General features: G+C 50.3%; 2 protein-coding genes across 2 annotated transcripts in view; one reads left to right on the top strand and one right to left on the bottom strand.

The window, feature by feature from the left end:
• The window catches only part of CTIF (cap binding complex dependent translation initiation factor), a 177,422-nt gene extending 175,483 nt beyond the window's left edge, over positions 1-1,939 (bottom strand). Inside the window, exon 1 of the mRNA XM_049781546.1 lies at positions 1,636-1,939. Within this exon, the coding sequence (XP_049637503.1) occupies positions 1,636-1,815 (180 nt within the window). The 5' untranslated portion in view covers positions 1,816-1,939. The remainder of the gene's footprint in view (positions 1-1,635) is intronic.
• SMAD2 (SMAD family member 2) overlaps positions 1-16,794 on the top strand; it is a 961,241-nt gene that overhangs the window by 339,706 nt on the left and 604,741 nt on the right. The gene's annotated exons all lie outside the window — the stretch shown is intronic.

Below are 16,794 nucleotides of genomic sequence, written 5' to 3' on the forward strand. Positions count from 1 at the left end.
GGTAGGTCCTGGGCCCATGATATGGTCCCAAACCGAAAAGCAAAACAAAATGAGAGGGGATAAAAAGCCAACGCTCTACTGAAGCCTGTGAACATCAGTGATGTGGGGTATCAGGATGTGGGTATCTGGGAAGCTCTGAACCTCATCTCTTCACATGAAAATCTGCACACAGAGAAGATATTCTCCCACCACCCCATCTCAGTCTAGCCCTTCACCCTGTCACTCCTATCCTCAAAGGCAGACTCTGCCCTGGCACCTGGAAGGCATGGGCAGTGGGTTCCGGTACACCCCAGCATTGCAGTGCAAATGGAGACTGACCCGGGACTTATCCATCATTCCAGAATCTCAGGACATGATGAAAACAGTGTAGCAACCCTCATCTCAGGAACCCCATTTCCTCTGTCACCAATCCCCATGAGAGATGGGGGTCCCTTCAGGGGACTCTGGCCGAGAGTTCCAGAAAAACCACAGATTCTGGCTTCTGACAAGCTGGGCAGGTCTTCTGCCCACACAACCCATAGTAGGCACTCAGCTTCACGGATACAAAGCCCTTAAGGATCTCTTCTAACCTGCAGGGGTTGGGGGTGCAGGACCCAATTCCTGAATGAGGAGGAGATGACACCCCAACTCCTATTCTGCCTCCCTGCTTCTCGCAGCTTCTCCACCTGCTCTTTTCTTTGCTCCATTCTGGACAAGCAGCAGATTAGACACAGGAAGCTGGAGGGAATGGAGGTTTGCTGGAGGTGGTGGGGGGCAAAGATCACTGACAGCTGGAGCCAATCTGGAAATAGCTATAGGATGAGGGTCCTCAGTGAGGCCACACGTTTATGGGTTTGGCTAACGTGAGGCTAAGTGGCTACTGGCCTTACACCTTACTCCCTGCCAGACCAGCACCTTCCAGATCCTGCCCCCCAGAATATCCTGCCACAGACTATCCTGGGGAGGAGCTGACTCCTGAGACCTTGTACAGAGGATGGAGGGTCTTGAGTGGGGCTGGCCTTCAGACAGCCCCTGGAGGCAACAGACAGCTAACTGCACTCGACATGCAAGAAACTATCTCTGTTCCCCAGCTTTTAGATCCTATGCGCTTCGGGTGACCCTTGACAGCTACGTATATGCTAGAACAGGGGCGCAGAAATGTTCTCCAGGAAATGCAACCTGGACAGGCACCACCAGGTTATTCTTATCCACTTTGTGGCAGAGTGGATTCTACATGAATTTCTGCTTCTGCTTGGCCACACCTGAAGGAGCTTGTGTCAGTGCTCCTATCTCAGTGCTCATGGGCCATGAGGGTGTGGGGCTTCGAACACAGAGCAGGTGCTTCAGCCTGCTCAAACCTGATTAGGAATTAATGTGGGTGGGGGAGCAAACTGAATGCTGTCGGTGTCTTCACAGTCCCCATTCTGGGACACCACCCAGCATGTAAGAGAAGGCAGGATAGCGTCTCACACAGGGGTGCTCTGTAAGTGTCTGATGCTCAGCTGCTCAAATGGGTGGAACATGGAGGTGTCCGAGAGCATAGTCGGAGCCTCCTATCTAGATCCCAAAGCTCTACAGGGTGGGAGGGCTCATATTTCCACATTGGAACCAGTGTTACCTCAAACGAGGTCATCCTAAAGCCCCGTGCAGGCTCACCTGGGAGAGGGGTGGCAGCGGCTTCTCGGCTTCCCCATCGCCATCTGCCTTGTCGGCCAGCAGTCCTTGCACCTGGTACTCCAGCACGTAGCTGTCAATGAAGCGCTCCAGCTCCTCAATCTCCTGCGAGCGGCTGCTGCCCGCCTCCGAGGAGGCCGAGGCCGCTGATGAGTTCTCCATGCTCGGGCTGCAAGACAGAGGGTATAGGACTCGTGAGATGCTCAGGGAATGGACGAAGAAGGCTCACCACTGAGAAACCACCCCCTACACCCCCGAGCCTTCTAGGTTTCCCAACAGAGATGAAATAGACATGGCCCCTGGGAGTGACTATGTGCGTCCCTGCTTTGAGGCAGACACTTTGCAGCACTCACTCATGCACCCCTCATTAACTCGGAAGTGGGGGCACAGATAAAAGTTAAGCATCTTGTCCGGATTTGCACAAAGAACTCTAGGTCAGCCTACACCCACCCCCTGGTAGCCTGCTCGATTCTCAGACAAATTAATTCTTAATCAGGTCTCCTCCCCTCAACCCTTCCAATTCTCCATGAATTCCACCAGAGCTGGACAGGAGCATGCAGGCTGGGGAGCCCCCAGAGAATCTACCAGAGAAGGGGGATCCAGCTGCTGTGCAGAGGAGGCTGAGCAGGAGCTGCCATCAATAGAGTGGGCAGCTCAGGCCGAGTCCACTGCTCCTTTGAAGCCTTGAGATCTTGTCTGGGGCTCCTGGCACCCCACACAGCTGAGCCTGAGGCTGCAGGAACTGGGAAGAAGGAAGTGCTGCTCAGCTCATACTGGCTCAGACCTTCGCTGCTGGGGGTCCCAGGGTGAGTCACAGTCCTGGGAGGAAGCTTAGCTTCACCCACCAGGTAAGTGAGACAAGGAGTCGGTACTGAGACCCACCGCCCAGTGGCATTAGAAGTTCCTCAAGGAGAAAATGAGGATTCACTGGTGGATCCTAGACACCTGCTGTGTCCTCACATGCTCGAAGCCTCACCTGCACCGTTACAGCTGCTTATCAGATGGTGGCAGGTGTCACCTCGCCTGCCCTGGCACCTAGAGTTTGAGCCTCACACCCGTGCCCACTGGCAGTTGGCCTGCAACAAGGAGTGCAGCAGAAGCAACATACCCTCCTGGTCATCCTCATCCACATGGGCCCATCCTGTGTGGTGAGGGTCAGCACTGAGGATCGGGTCTCACTATGGACCAATGATGCTCAGTGTGGGGGACAGGAGTGCCACCTAACTGTACCCCCTTTGCAGGCATTCTGTTAGATGCAGCCCCACAGTGGCAGAGCCCAGAATTGGCCAATTCTAGGGACACTCCTCTGAATACTTGAGCCTAGAAAACCTCTATCCTGCTCATCCCTGCTTCAGATGCCTGATGGGCACCCCGGAGGCTGGGCACTGATGGACAGAACACCCAACCATGAAGGGCCACAGGACAGTATGGGACAGAAGAAGGTCACCCAAGCCACCATGACTTCTTGAGCAGAGGGGGCATGGGAAAGCCAAGATCTGCAGAGAGACATTAGCTGTGACATCTCTTACCACAGAAAATACAAGAACATGAGATGGATGCAACTGATCAGAGTTGTGTCAAGGACTTGGGGTGCCCATCTCGTGGGGCCAGTCTCCTCAAGTGTTTCTCTCTGGGGAAACTGTGGTGATGAGAAACAGGTGGCTAGAAGCTCTGAGCCCTGGATCACTTCTACTGGGAAGGGGCTGAAGCATGGACTTGAGCACAGAGACCACTTTATCTTTATTTCCAGGCTCTGGCACAACTTGGGCCTCAGATGACCTGGGAACTTGGGAACACCCTCTCAAGGGCCTGAAGGAGAAAGAGCAGTTTCAGGAATCCCTAAGGGTGCCCCATGTCTCCTGCAGTGCGCCTGCTTGATGTTCGACCCTGGATGGCTGCTCTTATTAATCCATGGGGTGCTGAGACTCCAGTTCCCATTATCCCTGCAGTTAATTTCACCCTCTAGAGTGTGGGAGCTGCAGATAACCTCTTTATGCACACATGGTGGGAACAGTCTGCAGCCAGTTACAACTGCAGGGAGCAGGCTGAGTGGTTAACTGGAAGATAATTAACCGAGACATTCCCCCACAGCCTTCTGCAAACTCCACTGAGACACCAGGAGGAGCAGAAGGTCAGAAAGAGGCCTCCTGTTGTTGCAGCAGTCACTGGGTTTTGCCCCAGAATAATGGGAGCGTACATAGAGAAAAAGCCTCCTTACAAGACATGGAGTCCAGAGGCCCCAGAGGCTGGTGGAGAGAATGAATGAAGCAGGTGCAGTGGCTGTGGCAGACAGTCTGGGAGTTCCATGAACAAGCACACACAGGAGCTGACTGGCAGCCCCCTGACTCTGTTTCTAGACACAGTTCCTAAAAAAAAATGGATGGTGGGATGTGAACTGTATCGCAGTAGAGCTGTTTTAACAGTCAGTATATACCTGTATATGTTATACCCATGTGATTTACTTGGCTCGGTAAGCCTTGAGAAGCTTAGAGACTTTTCCAGAGAAAATATCAATTGAGACAATCAATTAAGACTATCCATAAGGGCCGGAGAGATAGTATGGAGGTAAGGCATTTGCCTTGCATGCAGAAGGACGGTGGTTCGAATCCCAGTATCCCATATGGTCCCCCAAGACTGCCAGGAGCAATTTCTGAGTGTAGAGCCAGGAGTTTCCCCTGAGTGCTGCCGGGTGTGACCCAAAAACTGAAAGAAAAAAAAGACTATACATGAATAAAGGAGTATCAAAAGAGAGGGTGCCCAGCTCTCCCACTGAATCTTGGAGAAATGTCTGCAGCCTCCCTAGAAGGAATCATGCTCCATCGTCAAAGATGAGGAGGTATCTTGTGAATAGGCCACACCATCCACTCAACAAAATATACTCAAGTATTATCCAAACTCTACACATGATTCTTCTATTCATTTAACCACCTGTCCAATTATCCATCCACAATCACCCATTAATCCATTTATCTATCTATCCATTGATCCAATCTTCACTCATCAATCATCGATTTATTGAACAATCCTTCTATCCTACCAACCTTCACTCATCTATTCTATACATTGAACATCCAGACATACATACAAACTCTCCTCGTTAGCTATTATTTTTTGAACCATCTAAATTTGAAACATCTTAATTTGAACCAGGCATAAATTCATTATGCATTCAAGAAGAAAGGAATCCATTCCTCCATGTATGCACTCATCCTTCTTCCCTTCTTTCATCCAATCATCCAAACAGTAATTCATCTCTATTCCTTTCTCTCACCCATCTATTCATGTAGTCATTCATCCTTCCCTTTTCCACCTATTTATCCATCCATGCATTCATCTATCTTCCCTTCTCTCAGCATCCATACTTCTTTTGTCCATACATCATCTATGCATTTGTCCATCTTTTCTTCTGTCATCCATCTATACATTTGATTATCCTTCTTCATTAATCCATCCATCTATTCATCCATCCAACCATGCACTCATATATTTTTTTAATTATCTTTATTTAAACACCGTGATTACAAATATAATTGTAGTTGTATGATTACAGTCATGTAAAGAACACCTCCCTTCACCAGTGCAGGATTCCCACCACCAATTTCCCAGATCTACCTACTCCCCACCCCACCCACACCTGTACTCGAGACAGGCTTTCTTTTTCCCTCATTCATTCACATTGTTATGATAGTTTTCAGTGTAGTTATTTCTCTAACTGCACTTATCACTCTGTGTGGTGAGCTTCATGTCATTAGCTGCACCTACATGGGAGGATGGGGGGAAGTAAGGGTTGGGACTGAGGCAGTAAAATATTAGAAATGAGCTTTGTAGGGCAGTATCAAGGTCCCAATACAAGATGGCTATTATGGATATATAGAATATATGCACACAATACTATCAATATGAAAACAAAGATAAAATATTTCCACTGACTGTCCCAATATAAACCAGTGCTAGAACAGCCTGCCCTCCTCCCAGAGCGCATTACCATTAGTGTAGGAAGAGATAGGGGGAAAGCCTGTTGACCCCTATAGAGTCCACCTAGGCCGGTACCCAGGGAAAAACTGAAGTCCAGGGGAGAAAAACCCTATACCTGGCAAGAGCTGGTCTCCAGAATCAAGGACGAAATCGGAAGCCAGATGTCTGCCCACCCTCCTCCCCATGCACCTCCCCCCTGGAGTACGGAGGGAGGGGGGAACCTGAGGACCACTAAGAGTCTACCTGAACCCACTTCTGGCCATCTGAGCTGGCACCCAGGGAAGGCCTGGAGTCAGGGGAAAAAGACAGGGATGGCTGGGGGCCTGCCAAGCCTCCCAGCACTCCCCAGGCTAGGGAGAAAGGCTCTGGTATGGAGCCTCCCCAAACCCCATACCTGGCAAGAGCTGGTCTCCAGAATCAAAGAGGAAACTGGAAGCCAGATGTCTGCCAGCCCTCCTCCCCATGCACCTCCCCCCTGGAGTGTGGAGGGAGGGGGGAACCTGAGGACCACTAAGAGTCCACCTGAACCCACTTCTGGCCATCTGAGCTGGCACCCAGGGAAGGCCTGGGCACTCATATATTCAACACTCACTCATCCAATCCTTCATTCATCTATTTAAAAAGCAACTGCTACATGGGTGATGCTGGTGCTAGGGACCAAAAAAAGAAAGTAACCAAGCTATTGATATAATGAGTGAAGTACAGTGGGGCAGGGAAGAGCAGCACCAAGTCATAAGAGAAATACTGAAAATGCTATTTTTTTTAGCTTGCTGTAGCATGATATTAAAATAAAACTATTAGATACTAAGGAAGGAGAAACCGTAGAAAGTAAACTACCAATTGTTAAGGCCCATCATTCACTTATAAGCCACAAAGAAAAAGGAAAAATGCTACCAATTAAATTCTACTCTAACGCCTTAATGACAGCTTTGCATGCAGAGAAATTAGCCGTGAGCCTCATGAGGCTTTGAGAGTATTGCTTCTCTTCTGAGGGATTTGGGGATTTCTGCTGCCTTGGGCAGCATGACTTAGCATGTGTGAGACCAACCAATCTCATTGTTCTGTGAGAAAGAATAAGACGGCAGTCCATCCTCCAAAACAGAGATGGATTTTTCTAACACCCTATCTTTTTTCCATGGCTGTTTCCATGCCCTTCTGAAAACACAGCAACTTCTGGGCTCAGTAAAAAGCCACTGTGAAATCTTTCAGAAGATGTTCTTGATGCCAATCAACCCCGAAATGCAAAAAACCAAGAGCCCACCTGATATAGCGCAGGCTATGACTGGACCGAACCTGAGGGTCACACTCATGCCTGCTCAGACAGTGACAGCTGAGGCAGGCAAGTCTTGTGGCTGACAATCAGCAATAATATGATATCAGAAATATACACGTGCAAACAACATGCCTCCTAGGAGCCCTGAAATGGTCAAACCAATCCTTCACGTCACAGATGAGCGAACACAAGCACGGAGCTCAGACACGACACATCCCAGAGCCAGAGCCAAGACTAACCCTGGTTAGCGGAGATTTGTGCCAATGTATTTTCTTTCTGCTCCTTTGGCAACCTCTGGAAAGCTGCCATCTCCCCGCCTAGCTAACATTTGGGGACATCAAAGCAACAACAACAGAACAAAACACCAAATAGACTCTTGGTGATTTTCAACTGTCAGCTATGGATCAGTGTCTGTCCACAGGCACAGAAAGGCTGAAGCTATATCCCAGGACCTATGCGACAGTGAGAAGAACATAGGAGTCCACTTGGATTCTACAAGCTCATGAAGACAGTGATGAGCTGGCACCTTCCCTAAAAAGACCAATCACCAGCTTATAGATGTGCCATGCCATGCTGGCCTGGAGTATGTATTTCCACGTGCTACAGGGGATTCCCAGGTTGCCATCCACCAGCATCAGGCCATATTTATACACAAGGTCAGAGTCCTTGGGGAGGTCTCCCCATCAGATGGGCCTGAGTCAGGTGACACTGAGCTGGTGGTAGAAAGATACCTGCTACAGGCATACAGATAAGCCCACATCCAGAAATTGCTAATAAGGTTCTGCACCCTTCACCGGCCACGTATGCACCTGATACATCTTTTAGGACATAAACTAAGGGACCGAGAACTTTTCCACTTGAACCAGGGATTGCAGACTTGATCTGGGATAAGAAAATAGCTAGACAGGTCCAGATCCTCGGTGTCATAGCAAAGGCAGTTTTATAACTCCAAAAAAAATGCTCTGTAGGGGCCGGGCGGTGGCGCTAAAGGTAAGGTGCCTGCCTTGCCTGCGCTAGCCTTGGACGGACCACGGTTCGATCCCCCGGTGTCCCATATGGTCCCCCAAGCCAGGAGCAACTTCTGAGCACATAGCCAGGAGTAACCCCTGAGCGTTACCGGGTGTGGCCCAAACCCCCCCCCCCAAATGCTCTGTATGTGGGTGTACCAAGTTTAATCCCTGGTCCCAGGAGGATGATTCCCCAAGTGTGACCACCTGGAACCACCCAACTTGAGGAATGTGCCACAGGAGCACATGAACACTGCCAGGTGCGGACCCTGCTCTTTCTCCAAAAAGAATGGGCCTAAAGGTCTCCAGGCAGCAATAGACAAAGTCCCGCTCAGCTGAGACATGAAAGAGTTGCGAAAAGCCAGAAAGAAACATGCCCGGCCAGCAAGAAGAGCAACTCTGTCTACAGCTCAGGGAGAACAAGGTGGCTTCTCGTTTCACCCAGAGTTTGGTATCACCCAGGCAGAAGAGTAAAGAACTAGCTCTGTGGCCAAAGAGGAGGACAGATGTGTTCATCTCAGTCAGCAGGACCCCAGGGACCTAACAAAGATGTAAATGGAGCTGACATTCCAACCTCTTGGAAACTGGAAACTCAGCACTGACAGGGTGGAAGAGCGCCCCCTGAGTCACTCTCCCTCATCCTTAACCCAGGCTACATCCTCAGCTATCTGCCAGGCCCTTGGATAACTGGGGAGCCAGGCAGCCTTGCCTTGCCCTAGGGGAATCTGGGGTGAGAGAGAGAAGGCATTTTGGTGTGGAACTTCCTGGGGAAACCACACAGACAGGAAGAACCTGGCACCCACAGGAGCTGGAAACCTCTGATTGGTTTTGTTTGTTTTTGGCTTTGGTTCACACCCATTGATGTTCAGGGATTACTCCTGACAGTGTTAAAATCACTCCTGGTGAGAATCAGGGGACCATATGGGATACTGGAGATCAAACTCAGGATGGCTGCATGCAAGGCAAGAGCCTATGTCTCCTGTATTATTTCTCTAGTCTGCCTGCTTTGATCATTTTTTTGAAGAAAAAAGAAACCATAAGGAAAAAGAAAACTTTGAATGCTGGTCCTTCTGCCTCTGATTATCTGCTAAGCTGGATCTGAGGGATTTTTCTGGTCACTAGGTCACCCTAGGGGGATACCATGCTGCTATCCACCTGCCATGACTCTGGCCAGCAGAGCCGCCTACCCAGTCCATGCCAGCCTGCAAGGACAATGACAGTTTGCAAGCCCTTCCGCCTGTCTGAGCCCACAGTGTGGCAGTGCTTGTCTGCTCTCACAATGCATCAGGGCCCTGCTGGCTGTGCAGAGACCTGTCTTCCTGTCATCCTGTGTGTCACTGCTTAATTTGGACTCTAGTCATCCCCTGCAGGGCCAAAGCTAAGCTGGCACATGGGGCCATTCCTAGGACTGCCTCCCATCCCTGGGGAAAAGGCTGGGGCTTGAGGAAGGTCATCATAAAGCATAGAACACAACTAGACACTTTGATAGAGTCCATGAGGCCATTGTTGTCGTTACAGGGCTCAGTAAAATGTTCTTTGCATATACGGGATGTAAGCATAGGCGTCTGCTTGCCACTGCAGTGCCCCATCATTTCATTCCACAGCCCTCCGAGCAGCAGGTTCTCTTAGAGGCAAATGCCAATGGGCAGTGTCCCCAGGCTTCTGTCTCAACTTTTCCCATGCACAGGATGGGGCAGCTGAAAGCTACCTCTCCATTTTATTGTGGCACCCAAGCCATAGGCACTCTCAGTTAAGCCTGGAAGCCCAGGAAGCCTCCTGGCACCCGCAGCTGTGAGTGAACAGAGTGCACCACACTTCACTCCCTGCTAATGACACCCCACTCCTAACTCCTTCACACCTCAGCCACTGAAACCTGACCTGTGAATGAGCTGATGTTCACAGGCCAACCTGTGAGGGTTTGTTCTCTTGTGACTTAGAAGGCAGCCAGGGCTCCAGTCATGTCTAAGATGTTCCCTAGTCACTAGGCAGGAGAAATGCATAAAACACAGCTTGAATATACAGAGGTACACATTTATGCAGTGCATACACACACAAACACAATTACATATGCACACATACACACAGGAAAACACATCCTGGTACTCACTTTATGCATTATGAAAACACAGCGCGTGCGCACATACACACTGAGCCACTGAGCACTGCACCCCGTTGCCGAAAAGGCCTGTGGAAGTACAGCCCTCACTTCCTGACAGCTCTCTGGTCTCCAGTCATCAAAATCAAACCCCAGAGAGTGCTGGGCTAGAGCCATGACACAACAGGGCGGTTTGTCTGTTGGGTGCCAGGATTCTTGGCCACATGGTCGGGGTGCAGGTGCCCACTGCCATTCCCAGGTGAGCAAAGGAAGAAACAGCTGGAGCATGCCAGAGGGAGGCCAGGCAGGGAGAGGCAGCCGGAGAAGTTGTATATTCATTCCAGAAATCCTTTTCAGCCTCGCCCAGCTGCCATACATGCCTGGTCCATGCACAGCGGGGCTGCCTCTCTGCCCAGCAGGTAGGCCAGTCAGAAGACCCCACAGAAGCACTGTGATGGCAGAGGGAAGGAAAGCTGGCCTCAAATGCAGGGGACCTGCGAGGAACAAGACCAGCCACATCATCTGTAGGGCCCGAGTGCACCGTGAAAAAGCTATAACTTCAGACAGCGCCAGGCATCAAAGCAGCAGAGTGGGGCCGGAGAGATAGCACAGCGGTAAGGCGTTTGCCTTAGACGCAGAAGAACGGTGGTTTGAATCCCGGCATCCCATGTGGTCCCTAGAGCCTGCCAGGAACGATTTCTGAGCATAGAGCCAGGAGTAACCCCTGAGCGCTGCCAGGTGTGACTCAAAAACCAAAAACCAAAAAAAAAAAAAAGCAGCAGAGCAGAAGTCTTGGTGGTGGTGGCTGGGGGTCATGGGGCACGCAGGATGCAGCCAAAAAGCTGGACAGGGACAAGACCTCTCCCAGGGAGAAGGAAGGCCATACTGCAGAGAAGGTGGCCAGCAACCCTGTGGAGCTTCTACAGATCCCCAACAAAACTGGAGCTCTGAGCAGGGGGATGAAATAAGAATGAGCGTTTCCTATGCCGTATTTCCTAAGTGGCTGAAGGGGCCAGACGGATAGCACAGTGAATAGGGAGGACACGGGCCCGGAGAAATAGCACAGCGGCGTCTGCCTTGCAAGCAGCCGATCCAGGACCAAAGGTGGTTGGTTCAAATCCCGGTGTCCCATATGGTCCCCCGTGCCTGCCAGGAGCTATTTCTGAGCAGACAGCCAGGAGTAACCCCTGAGCACTGCTGGGTGTGGCCCAAAAACCAAAAAAAAAAAAAAAAAAAAGAATAGGGAGGACACTTGCTTGGAACTCAGCCCACCTGGGTTCCATTCCCCTTGCTGTATCAGGTCCTCCAAACCCTACCAGGAGCCCAATGTGGCCCAAAAATTAAACTGAAAATAAGCAAATATTAAAACTGACACTCCTGGGCTAGAGAAATAAGTAGGAGGTAGGGCATTTGCCTTGCATGCGGAAGGACGGTGGTTCAAATCCCGGTATCCCATATGGTCCCCAGCCTTCCAGGAGTGATTTCTGAGCAGAGAGCCAGGAGTAACACCTGAGCGCTGCCAAAAAATCAAAAAACCAAAGACCGAAAAAAAAAAAAACAAAACCCCAAAACCCTGAAACTCCTTGGAGGCTCAAAAGAGGAGGGCATCTCAATGGGTGGTGTTTGACTGACAGAGAGCAGAGTCCTCCAGTATGTTTTCAGGAGCTTGGATCAGCTGACGGTCATTGGCTGTCAGTGATACATATGCAGCAGCAGTGAAGGGGGCTCTGGGCCTCTTACTGTGTGACTGTGTTTACTGGGGTGGCTGCTCAGACACTAGGCTGCAGTGTTGGGGTGGGGTGGGAGGTGGGGTTACACTTCCTGGCAATGGTGCTCACCTCTTTGAAGCTGCGGTGCCCACCGGGGCCACACTCCCCTTTCAGCTGCAAAATGACTGGAAACCACTTTAGGGCTACATGCAGCAAAGCTAACAGGCACCCAGGACAGAACCAGGGTACAGCCCTGTAAGGTGCTCCTTACACCAGGGATTGCCATCTGGTTCTTGACCTTGTCAAGCAGATGTCCTGAGCCACTGATTTGGCCCCTGTGCCTCCATTGTTTTATTATTTTTTTCTTTATAGCCATGCAGGATCTTAAGAATATATAAGGCAGCTGGGGCCAGAGAGATAGCATGGAGGTGAGGTGTTTGCCTTTCATGCAGGAGGTCATCGGTTCGAATTCCGGCGTCCCATATGGTCCCCTGTGCCTGCCAGGAGCGATTTCTGAGCCTGGAGCCAGGAATAACCCCTGAGCACTGCCGGGTGTGACCCAAAAACCACAAAAAAAAAAAAAAAAAAAAAAAAAAAGAGAATATATAAGGCAGCTTAGCTATGAGCCTGCTAGCACCAGCAGGAATGATACTGGGCTTGCAGCTCTGATCTAACCTGACCCCATCCATTCGCAGGTGCATATACTGGCTCGTTCCAGCACAGCCTTCTCGAACCCTGGCTGGAACCCTCTGAAGAGCAGGAGGAGTTGAGGGCGCCTAAGCCTCCAGGCGGTGCCTTGAAATGCAGCCACCAGACCCACCCCTCAGGTCTTTCCAGCCACGGAGGGTTCCCAGGGTGTGTGTGTGTTGGGGAGAAGACTGGTCAGCATTTTATGGGGCTCATGAAACGAAGGTGCTGCATGTTTGGAGGTAGGGCAGGGCTCAGGACACAGCAGAGTTGGCTAGCCTGGATAGGCCCCACCTCCCTGGGCTTCCCCATCTGCACCTCAAGAATGAGGAGGGCGGAGCATGCTCCCTGCTCACTGCCCTCTCAGCAGAAAGAATCTGGCCCTCCTGCAGGCAGCTGTAGCCTCTGACTGGGAACAGAGACAAGAGCTGCACCTCTTGGGAGATGGGTGTGTGAGGCTCTGATGCCAGCTCACCAGTTATTCATTTATTTGTGGGCTTGTGCAGGGGTAGGGTGAGGTAGGAGTGCTGTGATCAGCGAGAGCGCCTTCAGAACTATCGAGGCATCCAGGTGCCTCAGGCTGAGAGGGCTACCCCTGCAGGTGTACCTGGTCTCCAGGTTAATATGGAGGGAAGCGCACCCCAACTCCATAGATACTAACCAGGGTGTTTTAGCAGAAAGAACAAAGAACTAGGGAACCAGGAATATGGTACAGTGGCTAGAACACTTGTCTTGTATGTACTAGGCCCTAAATTCAACCTTGGGCACCCTTCACTTCCTCCTTGTTACAGTGGGTCCAATAATAACAAAATATTAAAAACAAACAAACAAACAAAAAGTAGCACCAGGAATCCAAAGGGTTGCTGGAATCCTTTCTTGAGTCAGAATGGATTCCCAAAGTGCATTTCTGAAAGTGCAGCTGGAGTTTGCAGCTGGAATCTCTCTCTCTCTCTCTCTCTCTCTCTCTCTCTCTCTCTCTCTCTCTCTCTCTCGCTCTGGGTGGCAACAAAAGTCACAGGAATCAGGATAGAAAAGTTGTGTGGCTGGGGAGATAGTACAGAGGATTGAGAGTTTGCAAGAGGCTTACCGAGGTTCAATCCCTGAAACCCTATATGAACTCCTGAGCCCCATCAGGGGTGATTCCTGAGAACAGAGCCAGGAATCAGTCCTGAATAATGCTAGTATGGCTTCAGAAACTACAAAACCAGAAACGGTGTTGTGGGAAATCTGCTCCTGCCTGTGAGGGACCTTAGTACCGTGAGTCTCTATGGCCTCTACGTCTATCTTTGAGGAAGGAAATCAAGGCCCAGAAGGGTTCAAATACTGCAACCAGATAGCAGGCCAAGGTTTGTGGGCCTTGGGGTCTGCTGTGACGGAGCTGAGCTCTTCTTGCTTTTATTTAGCTTTGGAGCCATCCCAGTGATGCCAGGGAAGGATGAACCCAGAATCCTGCCTGCAAAGTCTCTGCTGCAGTCCTTGGAGCCGGCCTCCACCTCCATCCTGCTGACAGCTTGGCTTCTCCTGGACAGCCAGTTTCCCAGAAAGGGGCTAAGAGATCCCTAGACCCAGATCTGGGGTTTGACATAAGTCATCAAACTGGATAGCAGACAGGGACTCAGGCATATTGCTGGGAGGCCCCTTCCAGTTCTCCATGCAGAGATCTTTGTCCACTTATGCCTGGAATGAGATACCTGTTTTATGATGGGCAGGAGGTGAGCTGGCTGGCCCAGCTTGCCTACACAGCAGACCAGACTGCCCTGGCCTGGGGTTAGGGGTCTCCCTTTCCTGACCCCCACTCATCTTCGAGCAGCAGCCTGGATTCCAGACCAAATCTTGAGCCTTGGCTGCTCCCCATCCATAGGCCACAGGCCTGGATCTCAGCAGCAATAGGGTTCCAACTGGGTACTCGTCAACTCCCAAAAAAATGCTGACTCAGAAATTGCACAAGGACACAGAGTGAGAAAGGTCAACAGTGACACTTCCAGGGGCCGGAGAGATAGCATGGAGGTAGAGCGTTTGCCTTGCATGCAGAAGGACGGTGGTTTGATCCTGGCATCCTATATGGTCCCCCATGCCTGCCAGGGGTGATTTCTGAGTGTAGAGCTAGGAGTAACCCCTGAGCACTGCCAGGTGTGACCCAAAATCAAAAACAAAAACAGTGACACTTCTAGAGCAGTCCCCAAACTGCATCCCCTGACAATGGCCTGACTAGAACTCCCCAGCCAGCCTCTGGCTCTGCTGACCAGGATACAATAGCTGGAGTTTGATCACCAGCATTTTCCAGGGCTGAACTACGGCCTGAAGTCAAACAAAAGCAAAGGCCAGAGAGACAAAGAAATGGGCTGTAATATTTGTCCCAGGGTCTGATCCTTAGCACTACTATCCCCAAAGCACTGATATCTGAACACTACCATGAAAGAAAAGAAAAAGAAAGAAAGAAAGAAAGAAAGAAAGAGGAAAGAAAGAAGAAAAAGAGAAGAGAAAGGAAAGAAAGAAAGAAAGAAAGAAAGAAAGAAAGCCTCAAAGCACTGATATCTGAACACTACCATGAAAGAAAAGAAAAAGAAAGAAAGAAAGAAAGAAAGAAAGAAAGAAAGAAAGAAAGAAAGAAAGAAAGAAAGAAAGAAAGAAAGAAAGAAAGCCTCACATTGATGTCTTCGTGGGGTACTGTCCCCTCAACAGGCTAATGTGTCCCACATTGTCCGAACTAACTCCCGCAGAAGAACCCCCTTCCTGATAGCAAATGAATTCCTATAAGCACAGAGCACTGAGAGCTACAGAGTGTGCACAGGGGGACCCCATGTAAACTATATCTTCAGCCCCATAGAAAGGGGGACCCTTTGATGCTGCTGGGGATTGAACTGTGTCTCCCCCTTGCACCCCAACATGACATGGGGTGTCCCATAACCATGACTGTGACTGTCTCGTGAAGAAGTGACCCTAGCTATGATGGAGTCACATGGGTATAGGAGGGCCACTATTCCCAAGCAGATGATCTATCTTTTTTTTTTTTTTTTTGGTTTTCGGGCCACACCCATTTGACGCTCAGGGGTTACTCCTGGCTAAGTGCTCAGAAATTGCCCCTGGCTTGGGGGGACCATATGAGACGCTGGGGGATCGAACCGAGGTCCGTTCCTTGGCTAGCGCTTACAAGGCAGACACCTTATCTCTAGCGCCACTTTCCCGGCCCCAGATGATCTATCTAATGATCTATCTATGTTGAAGCCCTGGCTTGGATTCCCAGAACCACATGGTCCTCCTCATCAGAAGTGTAACCCCACCCTCAAATTTAGTCAGCTCAAGTTAAAGTATTTATTTTTGAGCAGCCACACCCAATGGCACTCAGGGGTCACTCCTGGCTCTACACTCAGAAATTACTCCTGGCAGGCTTGGAAGACCATATGGAATGCTGGGAATCAAACCCAGGTTGACTGCATGCAAGGCAAATGCTCCAGCACCCTCTACTTAAAGTTGTTGTTTGGCCTACCATGAACCTCAGTTACTTCTGGCACTATATTTGTCCCCTTAGCACCACCAGGAGTTGTAGTCTTTGAGCATTGCCAGGTATGGCTCGACTCCTCCCTATTCCCGCCATCTAAAAACAAAAGCCAGCTCGCCCATGGAGGATCAACTGCGCAGGAGAGAACAGGTAGGAACTGGACTGGACAGAAAACAGCCTGGTATAGGGCACAGGGGTGGCCAATGATAACACCCAAGGGACAGCCAAGGCCACATATACTCCCCCCCAAAAAGAGTTTTTTTTGACATCACCTAAATGCTAAAGAACAATATAAAGTTAAATTATCTTACATTGGCTGATTTCTGGATGAGGGGGGTGAAAACAATTGGACACAGACTCAGGTATTTGAAGTCCCCAAATGACCCTGACAGTGACCTAATCACATCCACCCTCATTTTAAAGTGACAAGACAGAGGCCCAGCAAGCTGGTAGCCTGTGCAAAGATGTCCCATGCATTAGTCCTAGCAGAACTCAGAAGACCCAAGAAGAAGGACAGGGGGAGGCAGAAAAAGAGCAATGTGAAATAGGAAGAAGTCACCAGCAGGAGGAATTCTTGGCCACTATCCCATGATCTGAAGGACAAGGCTCCTTGGAGGTGGGAGTGTGGGAGTGACAGCCAATAATGTCCTTAGCAAAGTGGTATCACGCTCAAAGTTGGAGAAGAAGGCAGCTTCTGCAGGCTCCGCCTTTCCCACAAGTGCCCACCCCAGCAGTGGGTTCTACAGGCATTCTTCAAAGCGAGCCTTGAAAGGTGGAACACTCTGAGTCGGCCGCCACTCTGGCAGTTTTCCCAGCTGCCCAGACCTGAAGTGGAGCAAGCTGTCCCAAGCCCCACCTCATCTCCCAGGAAACCACAGTTCAATGCCTGGCTCCGC

The sequence above is a fragment of the Suncus etruscus genome, chromosome 10 (assembly GCF_024139225.1).
Source record: "Suncus etruscus isolate mSunEtr1 chromosome 10, mSunEtr1.pri.cur, whole genome shotgun sequence".
Classification (NCBI taxonomy): domain Eukaryota; kingdom Metazoa; phylum Chordata; class Mammalia; order Eulipotyphla; family Soricidae; genus Suncus; species Suncus etruscus.